This window comes from Battus philenor, unplaced genomic scaffold, assembly GCF_028537555.1.
Source record: "Battus philenor isolate CCGP_79_NKW_IND1 unplaced genomic scaffold, ilBatPhil1.0.hap1 SCAF_2, whole genome shotgun sequence".
In the NCBI taxonomy this organism is placed as follows: domain Eukaryota; kingdom Metazoa; phylum Arthropoda; class Insecta; order Lepidoptera; family Papilionidae; genus Battus; species Battus philenor.
The window spans coordinates 7,836,931-7,854,009 of record NW_027181682.1 but is presented as its reverse complement, the minus strand read 5'-3'; the positions used below and the strand labels follow the sequence as shown (position 1 = coordinate 7,854,009).

Genomic DNA, 17,079 nt, shown 5'->3' with positions numbered 1-17,079 from the left:
GAATCGTAAATGGAATGGAACTCCAATTTTAGCATACACTCGTTTTTAAAGATGGCAGAGATTTAAATCTTGGATTACGAAAATTTATCCTTTTTCACTCATCACTGAGGCACTTGTTAACTACCGTATTATATAGAGCTCATTTACAAAGCACGAAGTATAGTAATATTGCAGGGCCGATATCTCGAACGCTTAGCAACTTCGCGAATGCCACTTGTTAATTCATTATGTAATATGAAAATAAACATCCTCCGTGCCCAAGAAGACTAAAGTTTTCCCTCATGAGCGTGGATGCGTAGATCTCTTTAGATTCACCCACTAAAGCTTTAGTGGATACTGCGTCTTTTAAAAATAAAAATAAAAGTAAAATGTCCTATCAGTAATGTGTACTATGAATAGGTTACGTAGGTACGAACGGGGGTTTACATATAAAGACATACTGAATTTAATTGAGGATATGATGAAACAAGTCAGTTATACATCTTCGCAAAGTTTCAGCGCGGTGTTATGCATATTCGCACCGCTTGCGGCGTATCAAGTCTGGTGGATACATTGGCACTGCTCCATAACCTAGCACACCCTTAGTGTAAACGCATCCTTAATAAAGTAAGACACGATCAGTAAATGCTAGTTGTTACAATGATAGGAGATGACCTGTGAACGTTAACATACCATATTTCAAGCTCTCGACATTTTTCTTGGAATTACAGATTAAACAAAAAATGATTGTTGTACCTATAACTTATTCAAATTTTTAATCGCTAGTTTTGCAAAAATAAAGATATATAATAAAGAGACGTAAACCTATAAATAAACTATTGGTGAATTAACTCCCGTATTATAATTGTAGACGTTCAATATATGCTAGCATGTCTAAGTAATTTGTTCATTGGATACAATTTTTTTTATTAATTGACTTAAGCGTTGAATTTTCTAAAAACTGAATATTTTGAGTCTGTTTACAAAATAAACAGGATAATATTTTATTCTAGGGACAATGTGCACACACACAACGTACAAAATTACTTCATAATAGTTATATTTACGAATGATTAAAAATATTAAAATCCTTTTTTTAATTGCATATATTAAATTTAATAGCTATAAAAATAAAGCAATTTTTTTTAAAAATATAACTTTAATGGATATAAAATAACTCGTGGCCTTCAAACCGTTGCCTTTTGCCTATAAAATATTATTTAAAAATATGGTTTATGCGGGAAAATATAAGTACTTGGTATTATATATTATTATATATTACATTTTAGCATAAGTTGATTATCTCTGAATAAATATTTGCTTTCCGTGAATAATGCAACCAAATTATATTTATCATATTCAAAACCCTAATTTTAATAACATAGGACATATTATAGTTACAGCAAGTTTAAATGATGAACACGATCGCTCTGCCCCTTCGGATTATCATTGGAAGGTATTAAAGTGTAGGTAAATAAGGCTTGATTTTATTGTTGGATTTCTCTTAATTTGTACTTACTTTATATTAATAATGACATTGATACTAATATTGTTTAACAGGATGGTAATTTTTTCTAATTCATCGATTTTAGCCTGCCCTGATAAAAAGGAAATAAAACAGATTCACGTTATTATTAATAATATTAGCGATGATTACGACAAATTAAATTCGTTATTTATGAAATTTTCTCTAATTCAAGTAAGTACGGTGTTATTGAAAAGCATTGTTCCATTTAATTATTCGTGCACTATCGAAGGAGGGTCCCTAAATGAGTTTTATTGATTTTAAGCAAGGGGATATGAGAGAAGTTTCTCCAGAGAAATACTTAATGTGTTTTCAATACACTATGACGGCAAGGCTAGCACCTACGTGGAATACGTTAGGTTATGATTATCTTATCAACAATAGAAATTTTCTTTCGGCTACAGGACCACAGAATGGGATAAAGTATAATCTTTCTGTTTGTGGTAAGCTTTTAAAATTGAATAACCGAAAATTTGTAAGAATGAAACTAAATTTAAATTCCCTTAATATCTCTAAAAGTAATAAATTATTGGATAACAATACAAAGAATGAAAATCAAATGCGAGAAGAATACTCCAAATAAATTCTACTATTTATTAGCTATTTTTAGTATTATATAGAATTAAAAGAATTTAAATAGTTTCTAAATTTTCTTATCACTTTTATATATCATTTTATAAATATCTAAGCCGATGAGTAAATGAAAATCATTTGAATAATATAAGTATGAATTTACAGATACATTTACTGTAATGGAATTAAAACCAGTTAATATAATTTTAATTCAACCTGACGATAAGTGTAAGCCGGGGGAAAGCGTCAGAGTCTTACCGAGGTGAACTATATATGTTTGTGAGACGCCTTCCTGTGATCTATTTAAAGAGATTTTTGAATTAATTTATTTTTCTTTTTAGTTTGAATAAAGCTATCATCGAAAAATATTTCGAAAATTTGCCGAAATCTGGATGTTTCAAATGTTACAAAGATTTACGAAGACATTGGAAAAATATTGTTAGTAATTTGTAATGAAAAACCTTCACCCGCCTGCGTATATTTATGTGTATACGCTCTCTAATATGATTATAATTATATTAAGATTTATTTAAAGATAAGATTATCATATTTGCATAAACTAAATTTTTTTATTATGATTAATAGCACGGGTACCGCTTATCTGAAGAAGAACCTACGTATTACACAGTTCGCTTTTGGCGCGGGGAACCCTTGACGTATCCAAGAACTTGTTTGACAACAAATTTTCCAATTACAACGCCAATGCCAAAATCCGCTCAGGTAAATGACTTAATGCGTATTAGTTTTAGGCAAAAATACATAATTATGACGTGGTTAGTGCGTGCCGTGTGTGTCGGGTCGTCTCAAACGATCGCTGCTCTTTTGCGCGTCGTATGAAATTACAGCGTTGCGCTCCAGTCATCCTGCGCCAAACGCGTCTTTGTGTGACTCATCTGAAATGGGGAAATAATTCAAACAAGGCTTTTATGTTTTCAGCCACTCGTTCCCTTAAAAGATCTGGCAACATTTTTTACAGCGGCGTGGACTTTTTTCGCGCCTCCATCATAACCATATCAAAGCCTAGCTATTGTCTTTAACAAGTTTTTGTCGAACAATTTCTCTAAAATATCACTATTGGGCATTTTATAGAATCTGTCATAAGGTTATTCTTTGAAAAGCTTTTACCAAATTTAAGCCTAATTTAGCCTTACCTATCACTATCTAAAACTTCAATTAAATGTGCAGGGCCTTTGAATTTCAGGTTGACCTTACATTGTTTACGGGTTTTACATTTACGGTGATTTTGTTTTGCAAGGAAACAAAATAAAACCTCGTACATTTTAGGGCTTTTAGAAGCTCATTTGGCTACGACGTTTTTTTGACTGACTTAAGTAAGCAAATTTTAAGTATGTTCATTATACTTAAAAAAATTATTATATACTATTTGATGAGTAATGTTCTAATGTTGTTTGTGGACTCGATGTGTAAAGCAGTTCATGCTATAGGGGCTTATCAATTAGGTTCCCTAATATATTTTTGTTAATTTTCCTATTTTAAAGTTTAAATAATTAATTATATTCTGTTTTGTTCATATTATTTAGGGTTTATTAATTGCAAGATTTCTCGGGGATGTGAGAAACAAAATGTCACACTTTCTTGGGATATCATTTATAATAACTAATGATGACTATGCTAACGAAGTAAGTCTGTATATATAGTTCTTGCACAACATTTAATTTAATTATTTATTTTTCACAAGTAACTTGTACGTATTGAATATTAGATGAAAACATAATAAAGATAAATCATAGAATTAAATAGTTTTTATTAGTGGAACATTATTTATTTAACATTATACGGTTTTTTTTTCAGAACATTGTGGGTGACGGCTTACAAGACACGCAAGCTGTCAGCCTTTGCACTCCAGCAAAGTAGTCAAAATGCCGGAATTTTTTTGGTAAATAAAATACTACCAAAACATAAATTATTTATTATTTCTAATTATTAGAACAAATTAAAATAAATACAAATATACTTGGATTTAATTATTTCTTAACTACCGATTTCGTTCGATTATCTTAGTTGTATTCATTACAATTCATTACATTAAATTCATTACAAGTTAACATTGTCAAAATACGTCAATAGCATTACAACGTTCGTCAAGTCATGAAGTAATAGATATTTGATATAAAAAATAGTCCCCATAACGTAGATGTTCTGGCATTCTCGAAATACGTCGTCACCCAAATGTAGTAATTAAAATATACTCTCTTATTATTTCATCTTACGTGTTACTATCATTTCGCCATAAACAAATATTTTGATAAATTACAATAAAGTTAAGAATAGAAAGGTGAATATGTTGTTACATCAGTGTGCCGAGGAGGAGTAAGAAAAGTCTGATTAACAGTTTGATTAAAGAATCTGGCGACAGATGGGGATAAATGTCTTCGGGGGTGCTGAGGCGTTAATGTTCTTCTGTAATCCTGTATCAAAATAAATTGATTAAAGTTAAATTTCTCCAAAAAATCCTTATTTTTAAATAACATGTTATTAACAATTATAAATAAAAATATCTTAATAGATTTTAAAATAGAATTGTATTTAATTGTATGAACAGAAACAATTTCATAATAACGTATTAGATGTTAATGCTCATGAAAATTTTGGAAGCAGAATAATTAAACTACTTTCTATTATAAAACACCCTGCATACATTAACAAATTGTTTTTTTTTTAAATCGAAGGTTATTTATTAAATATTATCACAAATATTAGATTATTACAGTAATAGATGTATAGTACGTATTGAAATGTAACACATAATCTTGCACAAATTAATGTTTATTATTAAATTTATTATTAAAAAGTTAAATTTAGTAAAGTTGTTCATACCGATGATGTGTTTTGTCCATTATTCCTTGGTGAAGAAAGCAATGACATACCGGCATTATTTTGATTTCTTGGTGAATGTAAAATATTTTTTAATTTATAACCATTCGCCAATTCTTCTAGAGTTTTACCTAAAACGTATATGCCTTAAATTTTAAGTCAATGTTACATAACTTTATTTTATGAAAACATTTCTAATAACAGAGTAAATAAATTTCATTGTTGTTTGTGAAATATGCATTTATAATGCAGATGTTAGAAGTACTAACCAGTTAAAGATGTAGGAATACGGGTATTGCATCTTCCTGTGTCAATGATCTTCCTTAATGCAGCTGAATTTGAAAAAATTATCGCTACAGCAGCACCGTCAGCTAATTGGGATGAATCACAATAGGATAAAAGGAAATCCCATTGATTGGTATTCCAGAATTCGCCTGAATATACAGCCAATTGCAAAGTAGAAGCACCTGAAATTATTCTTTTATGTTTAAAAATACACAAAGGTTACAGAATTATTTTATAATTTGTACTAAATTTCATGTTTCAGGACAATTTAATATTACGAATTAAATGAAAGCATATGACGTTTTTTAACATTCTACATTTATTAGAGTACTCACCAGCCTCGCTAATCAGATGTGGATCGGCACCATGTTGAATAAGAAGTTTAACAATAGAATATAAGCCATGGCGTGCGGCTAGTCTAATTGGCCAACCTCCTTCGAAATTAGGATTTAAGCCTTTGGTTAATAAATCCACTAACAACTTTTTATTTTTTTGCAATATACATTTTTTGATTGTAGATCGGCTGCTATCCATTTTATAAACCGTAACAAAGCAGCCGTCGAAAAAATATCAAACGGTTACAAATTATGACTACCTTCATAGTTGTATTGTTGAGAAAAAGAATTTCTAATGGCAATAATAGTTACTTTTTATTAGTTCTTTGTCTTCCTTTTTCAGATACTATGTATTTTGTATATTACCCATGGAATTAGACCCACACTAACAGAAAAAATCGTTGCCCATTAATAAAATTGTGCGTGCAGGTCAATATTGGCTGTGGGCGAATTAGGTTTATGGGAGAATATTGAAATAACTGTTAGTTTTGTTTTCGTATACATGCTATTACAAAAATATAACAACTTTTCATTGAACCTGGGGAGATAAGCATTCTTCAGATGATCCAATGATTTGGAAAAATAATCACTTATTTATAACGTGGACTAAATAATGATAGGCAACTTAATAATTTAATCACTGTTAAATTACTATTAATATAATATTGTAAAATAATATAAAAATCTCATTTGTGATATTTTACAAGAAATTATATTAAAAGGAGTATAAAAACGTTTAGTGTCATTGTCTTATTGTTTAGCCTTGAGAGAACGAAGTCAGAAATAGTAGAGAGGAGTAGTTAATCAGCTGGAAGATAAAGCTAAAACCAGTGATAAATTTATCTCCAACATCGAAAAACGTACATTAATTCACTTTACTTTATGGAATAAAGAACATGACGTGCTCATATAAAAAATTTTACATCATGCGTACGTTTTCAACCGTCAAATCAGATCTTTTTATTTTGTAAAGAAATTTTATAATTTGAAATATGCTTATTCATAATATTTAATTATGGATTGTTTTTAAGTTATTGAATAATTCTATAAAATATAAACTGGACCAAGGCTGCATACATTGTAGCCTCTTCCATTTAAAACAATAACAAAAAACTATAAATGTCAAACACTGAAGTTTTCTGGACCCAATAACAACTATTTAATATCAAACAAAAATATGATTTAGATATTATTTCACGATGGGAAGGAAAGGATCATTTTAATCTTATAAAGTTATAATGGATTTGGAGTCATTAAGTAATAATTTTTTATATTTGAACAGGCATAGAGAATGGCGAAAAATAGCGAAAAAAGAAAGAAGAAGAAGAATTCGTAAAAACAAAGCCATAAAACTTGGTATGAAAACACAAAATGACAACAGATTTTCAAAATTGTGTTTTGATTTATTTATACTTTTATAAATTCTAGATCCCAAAACTAGCCTCACAGCTGAAGAATATAAGTCCTGGTTAGCTGATCAAGAAGCAATTGAAATGCTGGAATTAGAGCGGGTTGCAGTAAGTAACAAGGAAGAAAATGACAAATGGGTGCAAGCTGAAAAACTAGCTTTAGCAAATTGGCAAAAGTTTTTAGAAAATGAAGAACGATTACGATTAAAGAAATTGCAAGAAGAGGCTAAACTTGAGCAGGTGAAATATGTATTGAATTTTCATATAAAAAGATTATATTAATGCTAAAAAAATTATAGTATCATCACTTTTTGCAAAAAGTAATATAACATTGTATTTTACTTTCTTTTTACACTGTGTGAAGTATATGATATTTTTTATCAAGGATTTACATAACAATTTGCAAAGAAAGGTGAATACTGCACCTAATATAAAAACTATCAGTATATTTGACTATTGTGAACTAATAATTAATCATTGAATTATAAAAATCAATGACCCCCCATGCTCCTCACTATTGTCCCAAGATCAAATAATGTAAATGAAGAAGCAAAACAGTAATTTTAACTTTAGTTTTATTCAAATGAATATTTCCTATAGTTGGACATCCACAAATACATATTTTATTTATATTTTTTAAGCTCTAATTATTGAATTATCTTAGGAATGGGAATTAGAAAGAAAACAAAGACAGGCTGAAGCACAAAGACTTAAAGAAATCGAAGAGGAAAATAAAAGGAAACAGAAACAATTTATGAAAAATTTGGAGCAATTTTTAAAAGGAGATTCAGATGATCCTCCGGAGGAGCTACTTGTTTTAAGGGAATCACGGCCGAAAGCCTCTTTATGTCCATTTTTTTTAAAAACAGCTTGCTGCCGTTTTGGGGACCAATGTTCAAGAAACCATCAATATCCCGGTATTAGTAAAGTAAGCTTAAAATTTATCATTGTTTATTTAGTAATTGAGGTTTACCCTACAATACTTAGGTACCAGACTAATACTAAAGTCATAGATGATGGCAATAGAAATAGAAGTATTTGTTAAAAGTTCCGTAATAGTCAAATTGAATGAATGTATATTTTTATTTACTGAAATTTAATCTATATTTATTGTCAATGAAAAATATTTGTAAGAATATTTATTATTATTTTTTATAATTGTCTAATATTTATTATTGTTATGTTATGTCCCCGTAGCAGAAAATCTGGTTAACTTTTTCATTATATTATAGTAAAAAAAAACACCAAAAAGAAGTGCGATAAACAACATTGCAGTAGGATGCTATTTTATAGTGTTAAATTATTATACCATTGCTTGATTACTCACGCTATAGGTAACTAGTTTACCACACCAATTTCTCGTTCAGCTTGATCCAACTATCCAAATGTTTCATATTAAAATTGTTGGTTTGTATTTTTCAGGTACTGTTAGCTACTAATTTTTTTTCTCATTTTGGATTAGAAAACTCAGATGTTAATGAATATGATACCGATGTTATGCTTGAATATGAAGATAGTGACACATACAAAGACTTCAAAGATTTCTTTAATGATGTTCTTCCTGAGTTTGAAAAATTCGGTAAAGTTGTACAATTTAAGGTGAGTTATTGCCCGAAGATTCAATGAACGAAATTTCTACAAAACTAAAGAAGTTTTAGAAAAGTATCCTTTTGGCTAATATTTACTTCAGATTTCGTATATTTTCAAATTTCATGTGTTCTTTTTTATCTATCATCTTCATATTAAAAGATACAACCTGTAAATATCCATTTAAATTAAAAAAAACTCTTGTAAAAGTATAGACAGTAATTTTTTTTAATGAAAAGTATATATATACATATATATATATATATGTATATATATATGTATATATATGATTAAAATGCATTAATTTTGCCATAATTTTCTATACACTTATCATTTTTGTGAAAGTTTTGTCAGTAATTAGATTGAAGGGAATGTTCTTAACCACCGAATAAAAAAATTGGTTATTTTATTTTTATATATTAATATTTGATTAGTTTGAGTTGTTTGAATGACTAAAAATATTTTTAGTCATTATAAATTCTTTTAACTTTAGTTCCTATACAGTAAAACATTAAAATTTAATGAGTCTTAAAGGTACTTTATTCTGTTTTCATAAGCCTTATAATATTCTTACTGATAGAATACAAACCTCTTACATAAAAAGATGGTACCAACCAAAACCTACTATGTGGCCCAGTGTGAATTAATGGATATCATACATGTTATGGATATGTAATCCTAGGACAAGCCAGTTTGTTCCTTCACCTTTTGTAAACAATGGCGATGTCATATCATTTATGGAAAGTGCACAATATTTCTAAAAAAAAATAATTAACACATGTAATATACATTTACTTGAAATAAGTAAAACAGTTGTCTTAAATTCAAAGTCTATTTTCCATTTTATTACTCAAAAAAGATCATTTTCAAAACATTAAGTATGTATCCTTCTAGTAATTTAAATTGTGATACATTGGTTTACAATTGTTACATTGTAGAATCAAGGTTCCAGATGTTTGTAATAATAAACACCTATATAATTTTTTAATTACTTCAATATACTTTGTACATATATTATATAGTTTACATACAACTGCTCTCGAAGATGGTGATAATTTCCATAACATTCTTGTAAACATTTATATTGACGACTTAGACTTTTTTATGCAAGTCGAGATTTCGTCAACTGGACCTTTATCTCCACAAGCAGCCAGTTTAATTTTTTTTTAAGGTTTGTATTCAAAATTCAAGCAACATACTTTTACTTATTTTGATGATTTTTAATAAGTAATGTCCCCAAAATTCAAGCCAGTTCCAGTACAAAACAGTTTTAAATTAATGAGTAAAATGTCTAAAGGACTGAGATAATGAGAATGCAAAAAATAATAAAAATAATTGTGGCGGTTTGCATTGGATACTATAAAATTAATACATAATTTACAATTTTTTTTTAATTTTGTACAAAAAGCCTTTAATAACTGGTTTATTTTATATATCCCATTTTTTATAACTTTACCTCGTGGGGTGTAAGTTACTTGCTAATAACGTATTTATTTTCAGGAAACTGTTTATAATTAGTATGTAGTCTTAAACAAATTTTGTTATATTTAAAGATTAATATAGAAGCTATTATTACCAGGTGTGTAACAACTATGAGAAACATTTGAGAGGAAACACATACATAGAATATCGCGATTTGCGATGTGCTGTATCTGCTTATCAGGCACTACATTCACGTTGGTATGGTGGACGACAGTTATCATTACAATTCTGTGAAATAAAATCGTGGGCGAGATCTATCTGTGGTAATAAGTAATCTTTAAAAAAATGCTTATTTCTTTTATGCTCTACATCTATTGAACATATTCTGGACCGTTATATATACATGTATATATATATGTACATATTTGCTTTTCAGGTTTACATCCGCAAAGGCGTTGTCCCAAAGGACAAGCCTGTAACTTCTTGCATGTATTCAAAAATCCAAATAATATGTTCTCCGATTATAATCACAGGTATAATTAATATTACTTATGTTACATTCAATAATACATTTAAATATTTATTTGATGATTTTCTTTAATTGACAATGTGTTTGAAAAAAAATCTCAAGTGTATAAATTTATAAATACAAATCACTCCAGTAAAGCAATGTTAGTTAAACACATTATAAAAGTAACATTCTAGAACTCTATTTTTAAGGCAAAGAAGAACACCAACTCGTTCTTGGAGGTGGTCTGAATCACCTGAAAGAGAATCGCCGCCTAGAAAACGATCTAGTTCAAAGAGCTCAAGGCAAAGAGAAAAGGATCGTAGCCACAGATCCAAAGGAAATAAAAGTCGTGACACCCCACGACAGAATTTGGAAACATAACATCGTTTATAATTTTTATTAAAATAATATTTGTTATAACATTTTTTTATTTCCATTTGAGCTACCTAATAATTCATATAAGAATTTAAGCATTCCTTAATATATGGTGAGATGTACTTGCTTTTTATTATTAATATAATACAATGTCATGTGCCTGTTATGCGGCTACTTGGGTAAATGTTTGACCAGTGGAATACATATAAATATATTTTTTCAATTTATTTGTGCCTGACTATATAGCTTGGATGCATGGGCATAACTTGACTAAGGTCATATTTTAATGCAAAATTATAAGTATGGTCAGTAATATCAAGTATTGTTTAAAAATATTCTTTAAAATTTGCTTTCGATTTAAATGATTACAGTTTGTACTTTAAAGATAACTTATCATTTTGTAATCATATTGGTTCTAGTAATGTGTTTGATAGTTAATTAATTGTTGTATCAATTTTTGAAACCAACTTTATGAAAGAAGTGTAGTCATTTATTTTTAGATGCGTGCTCTATTATAGTTCGCACGCTGTCTCGTGACAGTGTCATATTGACACTAATGTTAATAGCGTACACTTTTTGTATTCAAGTTGAGATGAAATTAAAATTTATTTTTCGTTTTAATTCCTGTGAATAAATGTAAATTATTTTACAAATTGAAAAAGGGTAAACATGACGAAGTTTTTGACTAGAATGTTTAGCCCCATTTATTTAATATACATTAAAGGATATTATTCTGTAGATTCTTTCATGTACGTTAACATTCGATGGAAATCAAATTTACGTAAAACTAACAAACATTTTGAAGGTTTACGCAATTCAGGTAATGAATATTTTAATAGGTTATTTACTAAGGTTCAAAGATTGTTAATTATCTTTTTAAATTACAGATTTGGACGCATCAAAACATAAACTTATTTCAAAAATGAACTTTCTTTGTACGGAAGATGCATTGCCATTTTACAAATTGTCTACTTTAACTTTACTGAGAATTCATAATACTACACAACAAGATGATAGAATGGGTTTTTGTAAGAATAGACTGTATTATATTTCATCGCGCTTAAAAGTAAGCTCTAAATTATTGTTGTTTGCCAACATCTATTTTAAAACAAATTACCTTTAACTGTTATTTTAGTGTCCACCTGAAGCTATACGGGAAACTATTGCTAAAAGAACCTTTGTGTATAATATGTCATTTGATTGGCTTGAAAGTTCTTTGAATGTTTTGCTAGGTAAGTTTTTATATAAGTATTGATAGCATTATGATTTTCATTAAAATTTAAAGTTTCTTGTGTTTCGTTTTTCAGGTATGGGGATAAGTTCAGATAGAATATTGAGAGATTTATGGGTACTGAAATATCATCACAAAACTATCTATGAAAGACTTATAAAAGTTAAAAGTGTAGGAATAGAAAATTTATATCCATGGATGGTTAGATGTACTGATGAAATACTAGATAGGTATAGTATTTGGTATATTGTCAAAGCTAGTAGTGATCTTACATTGTATTAGTAGTACAAATTAATTTGGTCCATTTAAAAGGTGGCTCTTGGTGTAATGAATGTTATATATTACAGTTCTAATTTATTTAGTCCTTTTGCTGGTTTTCATCAATGTTGTAATATATATCACTTGGTAATAATGTAAGAACAAATTATCCAAATATCTTGTGGAAATCTTGGATTTATATGCTGCTTCCTATAAGTTGTGAGCTGTTCCAAATATTACATTGACAATCAGTCAGACATTTCTCTTCTTACTGGTCAGTGGTGGCAGGTAATAAGGATCTATCAAAATGTCCAATTGCTTTTATTTTATATTATCTCAAAATTTGAAACTATTTCTTGACATGTCATTAAAAATTTTCTTTGATCCTTCTGAATCAAATACATTTTTGACTGCAAAAAACCAACTAAATAAATGTTAACATTTTTAATATTTTAAGGTTTCATAAGAGTCCCTAAACAATTACTTAGATAAAACTTGCAATCATATAAAATTCATTTTAGAGTACAAAATTTATCTTAAATGTTATCTTATTTTATATTATTAAAATCTGTTTCTTTTCTGATTCATATAGTTGGCTGTAGGTAGCCAAAAATTTTAAATAAACAAGCAGTGTTGCATCTGCTCTGTGCATCAGATTATTTTTGTTAATGTTACTCAAATATGTACCATTTGATTGAAGGTATATAGAAATATTACAAGAAACAAAAAATATTCTTGGTGAAAATGAATCAACACATGGTTATTTAGCAAAACGTCTTAATATATCCCTTAAAGATGTTGAAGAAATCTGTGAAAAAGTGCCTGCACTCAAGACTATTAGAGTTACTAAGGTATACATTTTAAGTTTTAACTTAGGAGGTACATCAAGTATACCATTTACATTTATTAAGAGGATATAATTAATTCCTGTTATACCAGTTATTACAATTTAAATAATTACATGGAATGGCTAGTTTATTTAACAATAATATTATTTTTAAAATTTCTTTTCATATTATTTAAATTAAACTTTTGCAGTTAAAACCTTTCTTGGATTTTTTGATTAATGAAGGATTTACTACAGAGGACATTGCTAAAAGACCACGAGTGTTAACTGCATCTCAAGAGACAATAAAGCTTCGATTAGAAAAGTTGAGAAATTTGGGGTTGAAAGAGATCAATTTGAATATATTGTCAAGGAGTAGAAAGAACTTTCAAAAATATTTTGAATCATTGGAATCTGTCACTAATCAGAATTTGTAGATATGATATACAGTGGATAAACAAAAAACGATTTTTTTTTATTTTCCTCCAGATTTTTCTATTACGCCCCTATCCCTTAAATGCATGACTTATATTATACTTTAAAAATATATGTATCGTGCAGATAAGTACACTATAATGCAGGGAAAAATAGAAAAAAAATACCATATTTTTTATACTTATTTATTAAAAAACCTTATGTTACAGATATACAACACTGCATTTACTGTAAACTATTGTATTCAAAGTGATATGGTGCAGTTTTTTATCATTATGCATTTAAGGGATAAAATATAGGGAATGAATTTATATTTTACCTAATTTGTACAGAATGAGAACAAATCAAATCTTAAATTGAGTTACTGATTCGCAGTTCTGTAGTTTAATAATTAATAGAAGTGATATGGACATATTCATGTGCTTCTATTTCTACTTATAACTGTTTATAAGGTTTCTACAGGGTAAAAATTTTATAATTTTCTCAATTGCAAAATATCTATCTTTAAGTATGTTTATTCTACGAAAGTTTCCCTTTGAAATAATAATGAAGGTATGCAAAAATTTACCAAGGCTGCACTAGAATATTTGTCACTTATTAGTGATAAATCTTTTATATTTCATGACAGTTCAATATCCTTTAAAAAAATCTAAATTTTATATGTATTTCCATCAAAAACTTGAAGTGATGTCAATATGTACATTATGAATACTGGGAAATTTAAACTTCAACACTTTGGGATTTATATATATAAAATGGCAGTTGAAATTTAAAAACTATGATTCTTTATTGTTCCTTGCAGTAATAACTTATATTACACAGGACCATTGCAAGACCCCTTTAATCCTTAATGATGATAATGACTTACTAGATGGTGATTTACACTATTCCACTACATACCCCATTTAAAAATATTATAATAATATTTATATATAAATTATATCGGTAATTAATACAAATCAAATTCCAAAACTATTAATAGTGACACATCATTTCATTAAAAATAATTATTTGCAAACTTTTCATGCTCACATAACAAAAATCACATGTGATTTTCCCACAAGCAAACTATGATGGAGAATATATAAGATATTATACATATGGCAATGCTGATCTCAGTTTCTCAGGAAAAGCAAATATATATAACAAATAAACTAGAATTTGATAATATTTGTATCACAAACATAATTGCCAATTTTTGTAATGCAGATGGGTTTCTCACAAAATATGTAACAATAATAAAAATAAATTGTTCTTGATCATGCCTTATTTTCACAAAACACATACATACACTTACAAAATTGTTTTAGATGGGTCACAATAAATAATTATATGATCCAAATTACATTCTACCATACATTCACTTTTAGCTATTATATAGGGATTTTATTAAAATCTGTATTTCCATTGATAATTTATTTTATAAGTAAAAAATAAAAATTGTCATATTTTGCATAAGCTGTATATTATTCAAATTTAATGGCTTCTAGAAATAATTTCATATTATGCATATATATGCCCAAAACAACAGAATTCAGAAGAAAAATATTAGACATAAAAATATAACATATTTATTATACAAAACACGTGCATGTAGTTGTGGAATGAGGAAATAATGTTATACCAAACAATTGAGTAATAAAAAAAATAAGTAAGATATTAGTAATTTACTAGCGTTTGTTAAACGGTGTTGTTGTTTAACCTCTCACTTAAAAAATTTCCATTTAGGACACATTCTACATAGATCTAGCATTTAAAAACATTGTCAATTAAAACTACCTAGAATATTTATGATAAAATTACATGTGAGGTCTGAGTAAATCCATTTATTAGGATAGACAACTATTAGGCTACTGATGGGCACATTGCACACCAGGACCACCATGCATTGGTGCCTCATCGTCATCACTGGCATAAGCTTCCTCACGACCGCGGCTTCTTTCACTAGCAGTGTACTCCATCATATTCACTTCCTCTACATCTTCCCCTGTTGGCATAACAAAGGCGGGTCGAGGTGGCAATACACTTTCAATTTTTTGTAATTGTTCTTCTGTAGCAAAGTTGTTTTCGGGAAATATTATGTTGAATTTAACATACAAATTTCCTTTTTCAAAGGGATTTTTAAATTGAGGCATACCTTCTCCTTGTATACCTTTTAGATCTCCTGGCTTAATAACTTCACCAGCTGGATGTCTGATCAGTAAGTCACGACCATCTAAGTGCTTCACAAGAAATTCAAAACCACACAAAGCTTCAGTCAAAGTTATATCATGCTTTATTAAAAGATCATCTCCAGTTCGTTGAAAGACTTCATGTGGTTTTTGTTGTAAAACAATAATGACATCTCCAGGTTGTACATCAGGTTGTTGGTCACCTTCACCTCTGAAGAAGATTTTTTGGTTTTCCTTCATACCCTTTTCAACATGCACTTCTAAAATTTTGATCTCATTAAGAACTTTTTTTCCTTTACATTTAGGGCATTTATCTTTGTCATTAATGGTTTCACCTACTCCTTGGCAAGTAGAACAGCGGGATTGGAATTGACGAGTCATGTTAGGTGCTATTTGTTGATAGCTAACTTTAATTCCCTGTCCATGACAATCCCTACATGATACTACAGATCCTGGTTTTCCACCTAGTCCCTTACAAGGACCACAAATTACATTTTTACTTAGCTGCAGCTTGGCTGTTTTGCCCATGTACATATCCTCAAGAGAGACTTTGAGAGGGTGTATGGTGTCTTCACCGCGAGCACGACCGCGACCACGACTGCCTCCACCCATACCAAAGATATCACCGAAGAAATGGCCCAGCAAGTCATCAGCTGGGAACCCGCCTCCCTGTCCTCCTTCTTGTAAACCTTTTAACCCATATTTATCGTAAGTTTGTCTTTTCTTAGGATCAGATAAAACTTCGTAGGCATAACTTATTTCTTTAAATCTATCGCCAGCAGCTGGATTTTTGTCGGGATGAAATTCTTTTGCTAATTTGTGGTAATTCTGCAAAATTAAGAATCGATTAATTTTTAAAATATTAGGACTAACGCTAAAGACAAAGTACAACTATAATGTGTCTTTGTACTATCATGTCATTAGCAACATATAACGTGGGTTTTTATTAATTCTTACCCGTTTTATTTCCGATTCACTTGCATTGCGGGAAACACCTAGAATATCGTACAACTTGCTGTCTGCCATTATTGCTGAAATTAAGCTAAGTAAAAAGTAAGTAACTCTGTACTAGCAATGTAACACGAAAAGAAAGAAATGATATTGCTGCCTAGATAATGAGCTACGCACAGATTATACCTTAATTCCAAAACATAGATTATAAAGTATCATCGTTTATATTTTCATAAAAGTTATTAATAAGATTTACAAATTGTAATTGCACTGATATCAATATTATATTAGTATAAATAATAAAATTATTTATGATTTTCTTTTAAATAGTATTGTACATAGTGTGAAAGCAATATGTGAAAATACTGAAA

At 28.9% G+C, this 17,079-nt stretch overlaps 5 protein-coding genes across 7 annotated transcripts; 3 read left to right on the top strand and 2 right to left on the bottom strand.

Annotated features, from left to right (window-relative positions):
* The first annotated feature begins 1,312 nt into the window (after window positions 1-1,312).
* LOC137922388 (uncharacterized protein C18orf63-like) lies at window positions 1,313-4,057 on the top strand. Its single transcript, XM_068765369.1, has 8 exons — window positions 1,313-1,449; window positions 1,540-1,678; window positions 1,770-1,947; window positions 2,243-2,339; window positions 2,419-2,515; window positions 2,663-2,797; window positions 3,619-3,717; window positions 3,890-4,057. The coding sequence occupies exons 1-8, from the start codon at window positions 1,313-1,315 to the stop codon at window positions 3,950-3,952; spliced, it is 945 nt and encodes a 314-aa protein (XP_068621470.1). The 3' UTR covers window positions 3,953-4,057.
* On the bottom strand, window positions 3,992-5,731 carry LOC137922389 (uncharacterized). Its single transcript, XM_068765370.1, has 4 exons — window positions 5,533-5,731; window positions 5,182-5,379; window positions 4,916-5,043; window positions 3,992-4,506 (listed from the first exon to the last, which is right to left on the bottom strand). The coding sequence occupies exons 1-4, from the start codon at window positions 5,729-5,731 to the stop codon at window positions 4,360-4,362; spliced, it is 672 nt and encodes a 223-aa protein (XP_068621471.1). The 3' UTR covers window positions 3,992-4,359.
* A 945-nt stretch (window positions 5,732-6,676) lies between these two features.
* On the top strand, window positions 6,677-10,868 carry LOC137922256 (U2 small nuclear ribonucleoprotein auxiliary factor 35 kDa subunit-related protein 2). Of its 2 annotated transcripts, XM_068765215.1 has the most exons (8): window positions 6,677-6,740; window positions 6,816-6,888; window positions 6,961-7,181; window positions 7,606-7,869; window positions 8,364-8,540; window positions 10,108-10,273; window positions 10,387-10,483; window positions 10,671-10,868. In XM_068765215.1, the coding sequence occupies exons 1-8, from the start codon at window positions 6,732-6,734 to the stop codon at window positions 10,840-10,842; spliced, it is 1,179 nt and encodes a 392-aa protein (XP_068621316.1). In that variant the 5' UTR covers window positions 6,677-6,731; the 3' UTR covers window positions 10,843-10,868. The 2 variants fall into 2 exon arrangements, with proteins under 2 accessions (XP_068621316.1, XP_068621314.1); XM_068765213.1 differs by lacking the exon at window positions 6,677-6,740 and having other exon boundaries at window positions 6,750-6,888.
* Window positions 10,869-11,332: 464 nt separating this feature from the next.
* On the top strand, window positions 11,333-13,610 carry mTTF (mitochondrial transcription termination factor). 2 transcript variants are annotated; one of them, XM_068764787.1, is made up of 6 exons: window positions 11,335-11,656; window positions 11,724-11,902; window positions 11,972-12,068; window positions 12,144-12,297; window positions 13,026-13,176; window positions 13,364-13,610. In XM_068764787.1, the coding sequence occupies exons 1-6, from the start codon at window positions 11,506-11,508 to the stop codon at window positions 13,586-13,588; spliced, it is 957 nt and encodes a 318-aa protein (XP_068620888.1). In that variant the 5' UTR covers window positions 11,335-11,505; the 3' UTR covers window positions 13,589-13,610. The 2 variants fall into 2 exon arrangements, with proteins under 2 accessions (XP_068620889.1, XP_068620888.1); XM_068764788.1 differs by lacking the exon at window positions 11,972-12,068 and having other exon boundaries at window positions 11,333-11,656; window positions 11,724-11,864.
* A 1,531-nt stretch (window positions 13,611-15,141) lies between these two features.
* On the bottom strand, window positions 15,142-16,871 carry LOC137921978 (dnaJ homolog subfamily A member 2-like). Its single transcript, XM_068764786.1, has 2 exons — window positions 16,715-16,871; window positions 15,142-16,585 (listed from the first exon to the last, which is right to left on the bottom strand). The coding sequence occupies exons 1-2, from the start codon at window positions 16,781-16,783 to the stop codon at window positions 15,437-15,439; spliced, it is 1,218 nt and encodes a 405-aa protein (XP_068620887.1). The 5' UTR covers window positions 16,784-16,871; the 3' UTR covers window positions 15,142-15,436.
* Window positions 16,872-17,079: the final 208 nt, after the last annotated feature.

What these genes read in the sequence shown, in the direction of transcription:
- mTTF (XM_068764787.1), top strand. Translation starts at nt 11,506, where the DNA reads ATGACGAAGTTTTTGACTAGAATGTTTAGCCCCATTTATTTAATATAC. An exon ending in TGAAGGTTTACGCAATTCAG is followed by an intron (nt 11,657 to 11,723) that starts GTAATGAATATT and finishes TTTAAATTACAG; the next exon opens with ATTTGGACGCATCAAAACAT. An exon ending in ATATTTCATCGCGCTTAAAA is followed by an intron (nt 11,903 to 11,971) that starts GTAAGCTCTAAA and finishes CTGTTATTTTAG; the next exon opens with TGTCCACCTGAAGCTATACG.
- LOC137922389 (XM_068765370.1), bottom strand. Translation starts at nt 5,731, where the DNA reads ATGGATAGCAGCCGATCTACAATCAAAAAATGTATATTGCAAAAAAAT. An exon ending in ACATCTGATTAGCGAGGCTG is followed by an intron (nt 5,380 to 5,532) that starts GTGAGTACTCTA and finishes GAATAATTTCAG; the next exon opens with GTGCTTCTACTTTGCAATTG. An exon ending in ATGGACAAAACACATCATCG is followed by an intron (nt 4,507 to 4,915) that starts GTATGAACAACT and finishes ATTTTGATACAG; the next exon opens with GATTACAGAAGAACATTAAC.
- LOC137921978 (XM_068764786.1), bottom strand. Translation starts at nt 16,783, where the DNA reads ATGGCAGACAGCAAGTTGTACGATATTCTAGGTGTTTCCCGCAATGCA. An exon ending in GTGAATCGGAAATAAAACGG is followed by an intron (nt 16,586 to 16,714) that starts GTAAGAATTAAT and finishes TTAATTTTGCAG; the next exon opens with AATTACCACAAATTAGCAAA.
- LOC137922388 (XM_068765369.1), top strand. Translation starts at nt 1,313, where the DNA reads ATGCAACCAAATTATATTTATCATATTCAAAACCCTAATTTTAATAAC. An exon ending in GTATAATCTTTCTGTTTGTG is followed by an intron (nt 1,948 to 2,242) that starts GTAAGCTTTTAA and finishes ATGAATTTACAG; the next exon opens with ATACATTTACTGTAATGGAA. An exon ending in CAATGCCAAAATCCGCTCAG is followed by an intron (nt 2,798 to 3,618) that starts GTAAATGACTTA and finishes CATATTATTTAG; the next exon opens with GGTTTATTAATTGCAAGATT.
- LOC137922256 (XM_068765213.1), top strand. Translation starts at nt 6,771, where the DNA reads ATGGATTTGGAGTCATTAAGTAATAATTTTTTATATTTGAACAGGCAT. An exon ending in GTGGGCGAGATCTATCTGTG is followed by an intron (nt 10,274 to 10,386) that starts GTAATAAGTAAT and finishes TTTGCTTTTCAG; the next exon opens with GTTTACATCCGCAAAGGCGT. An exon ending in TTCTCCGATTATAATCACAG is followed by an intron (nt 10,484 to 10,670) that starts GTATAATTAATA and finishes TCTATTTTTAAG; the next exon opens with GCAAAGAAGAACACCAACTC.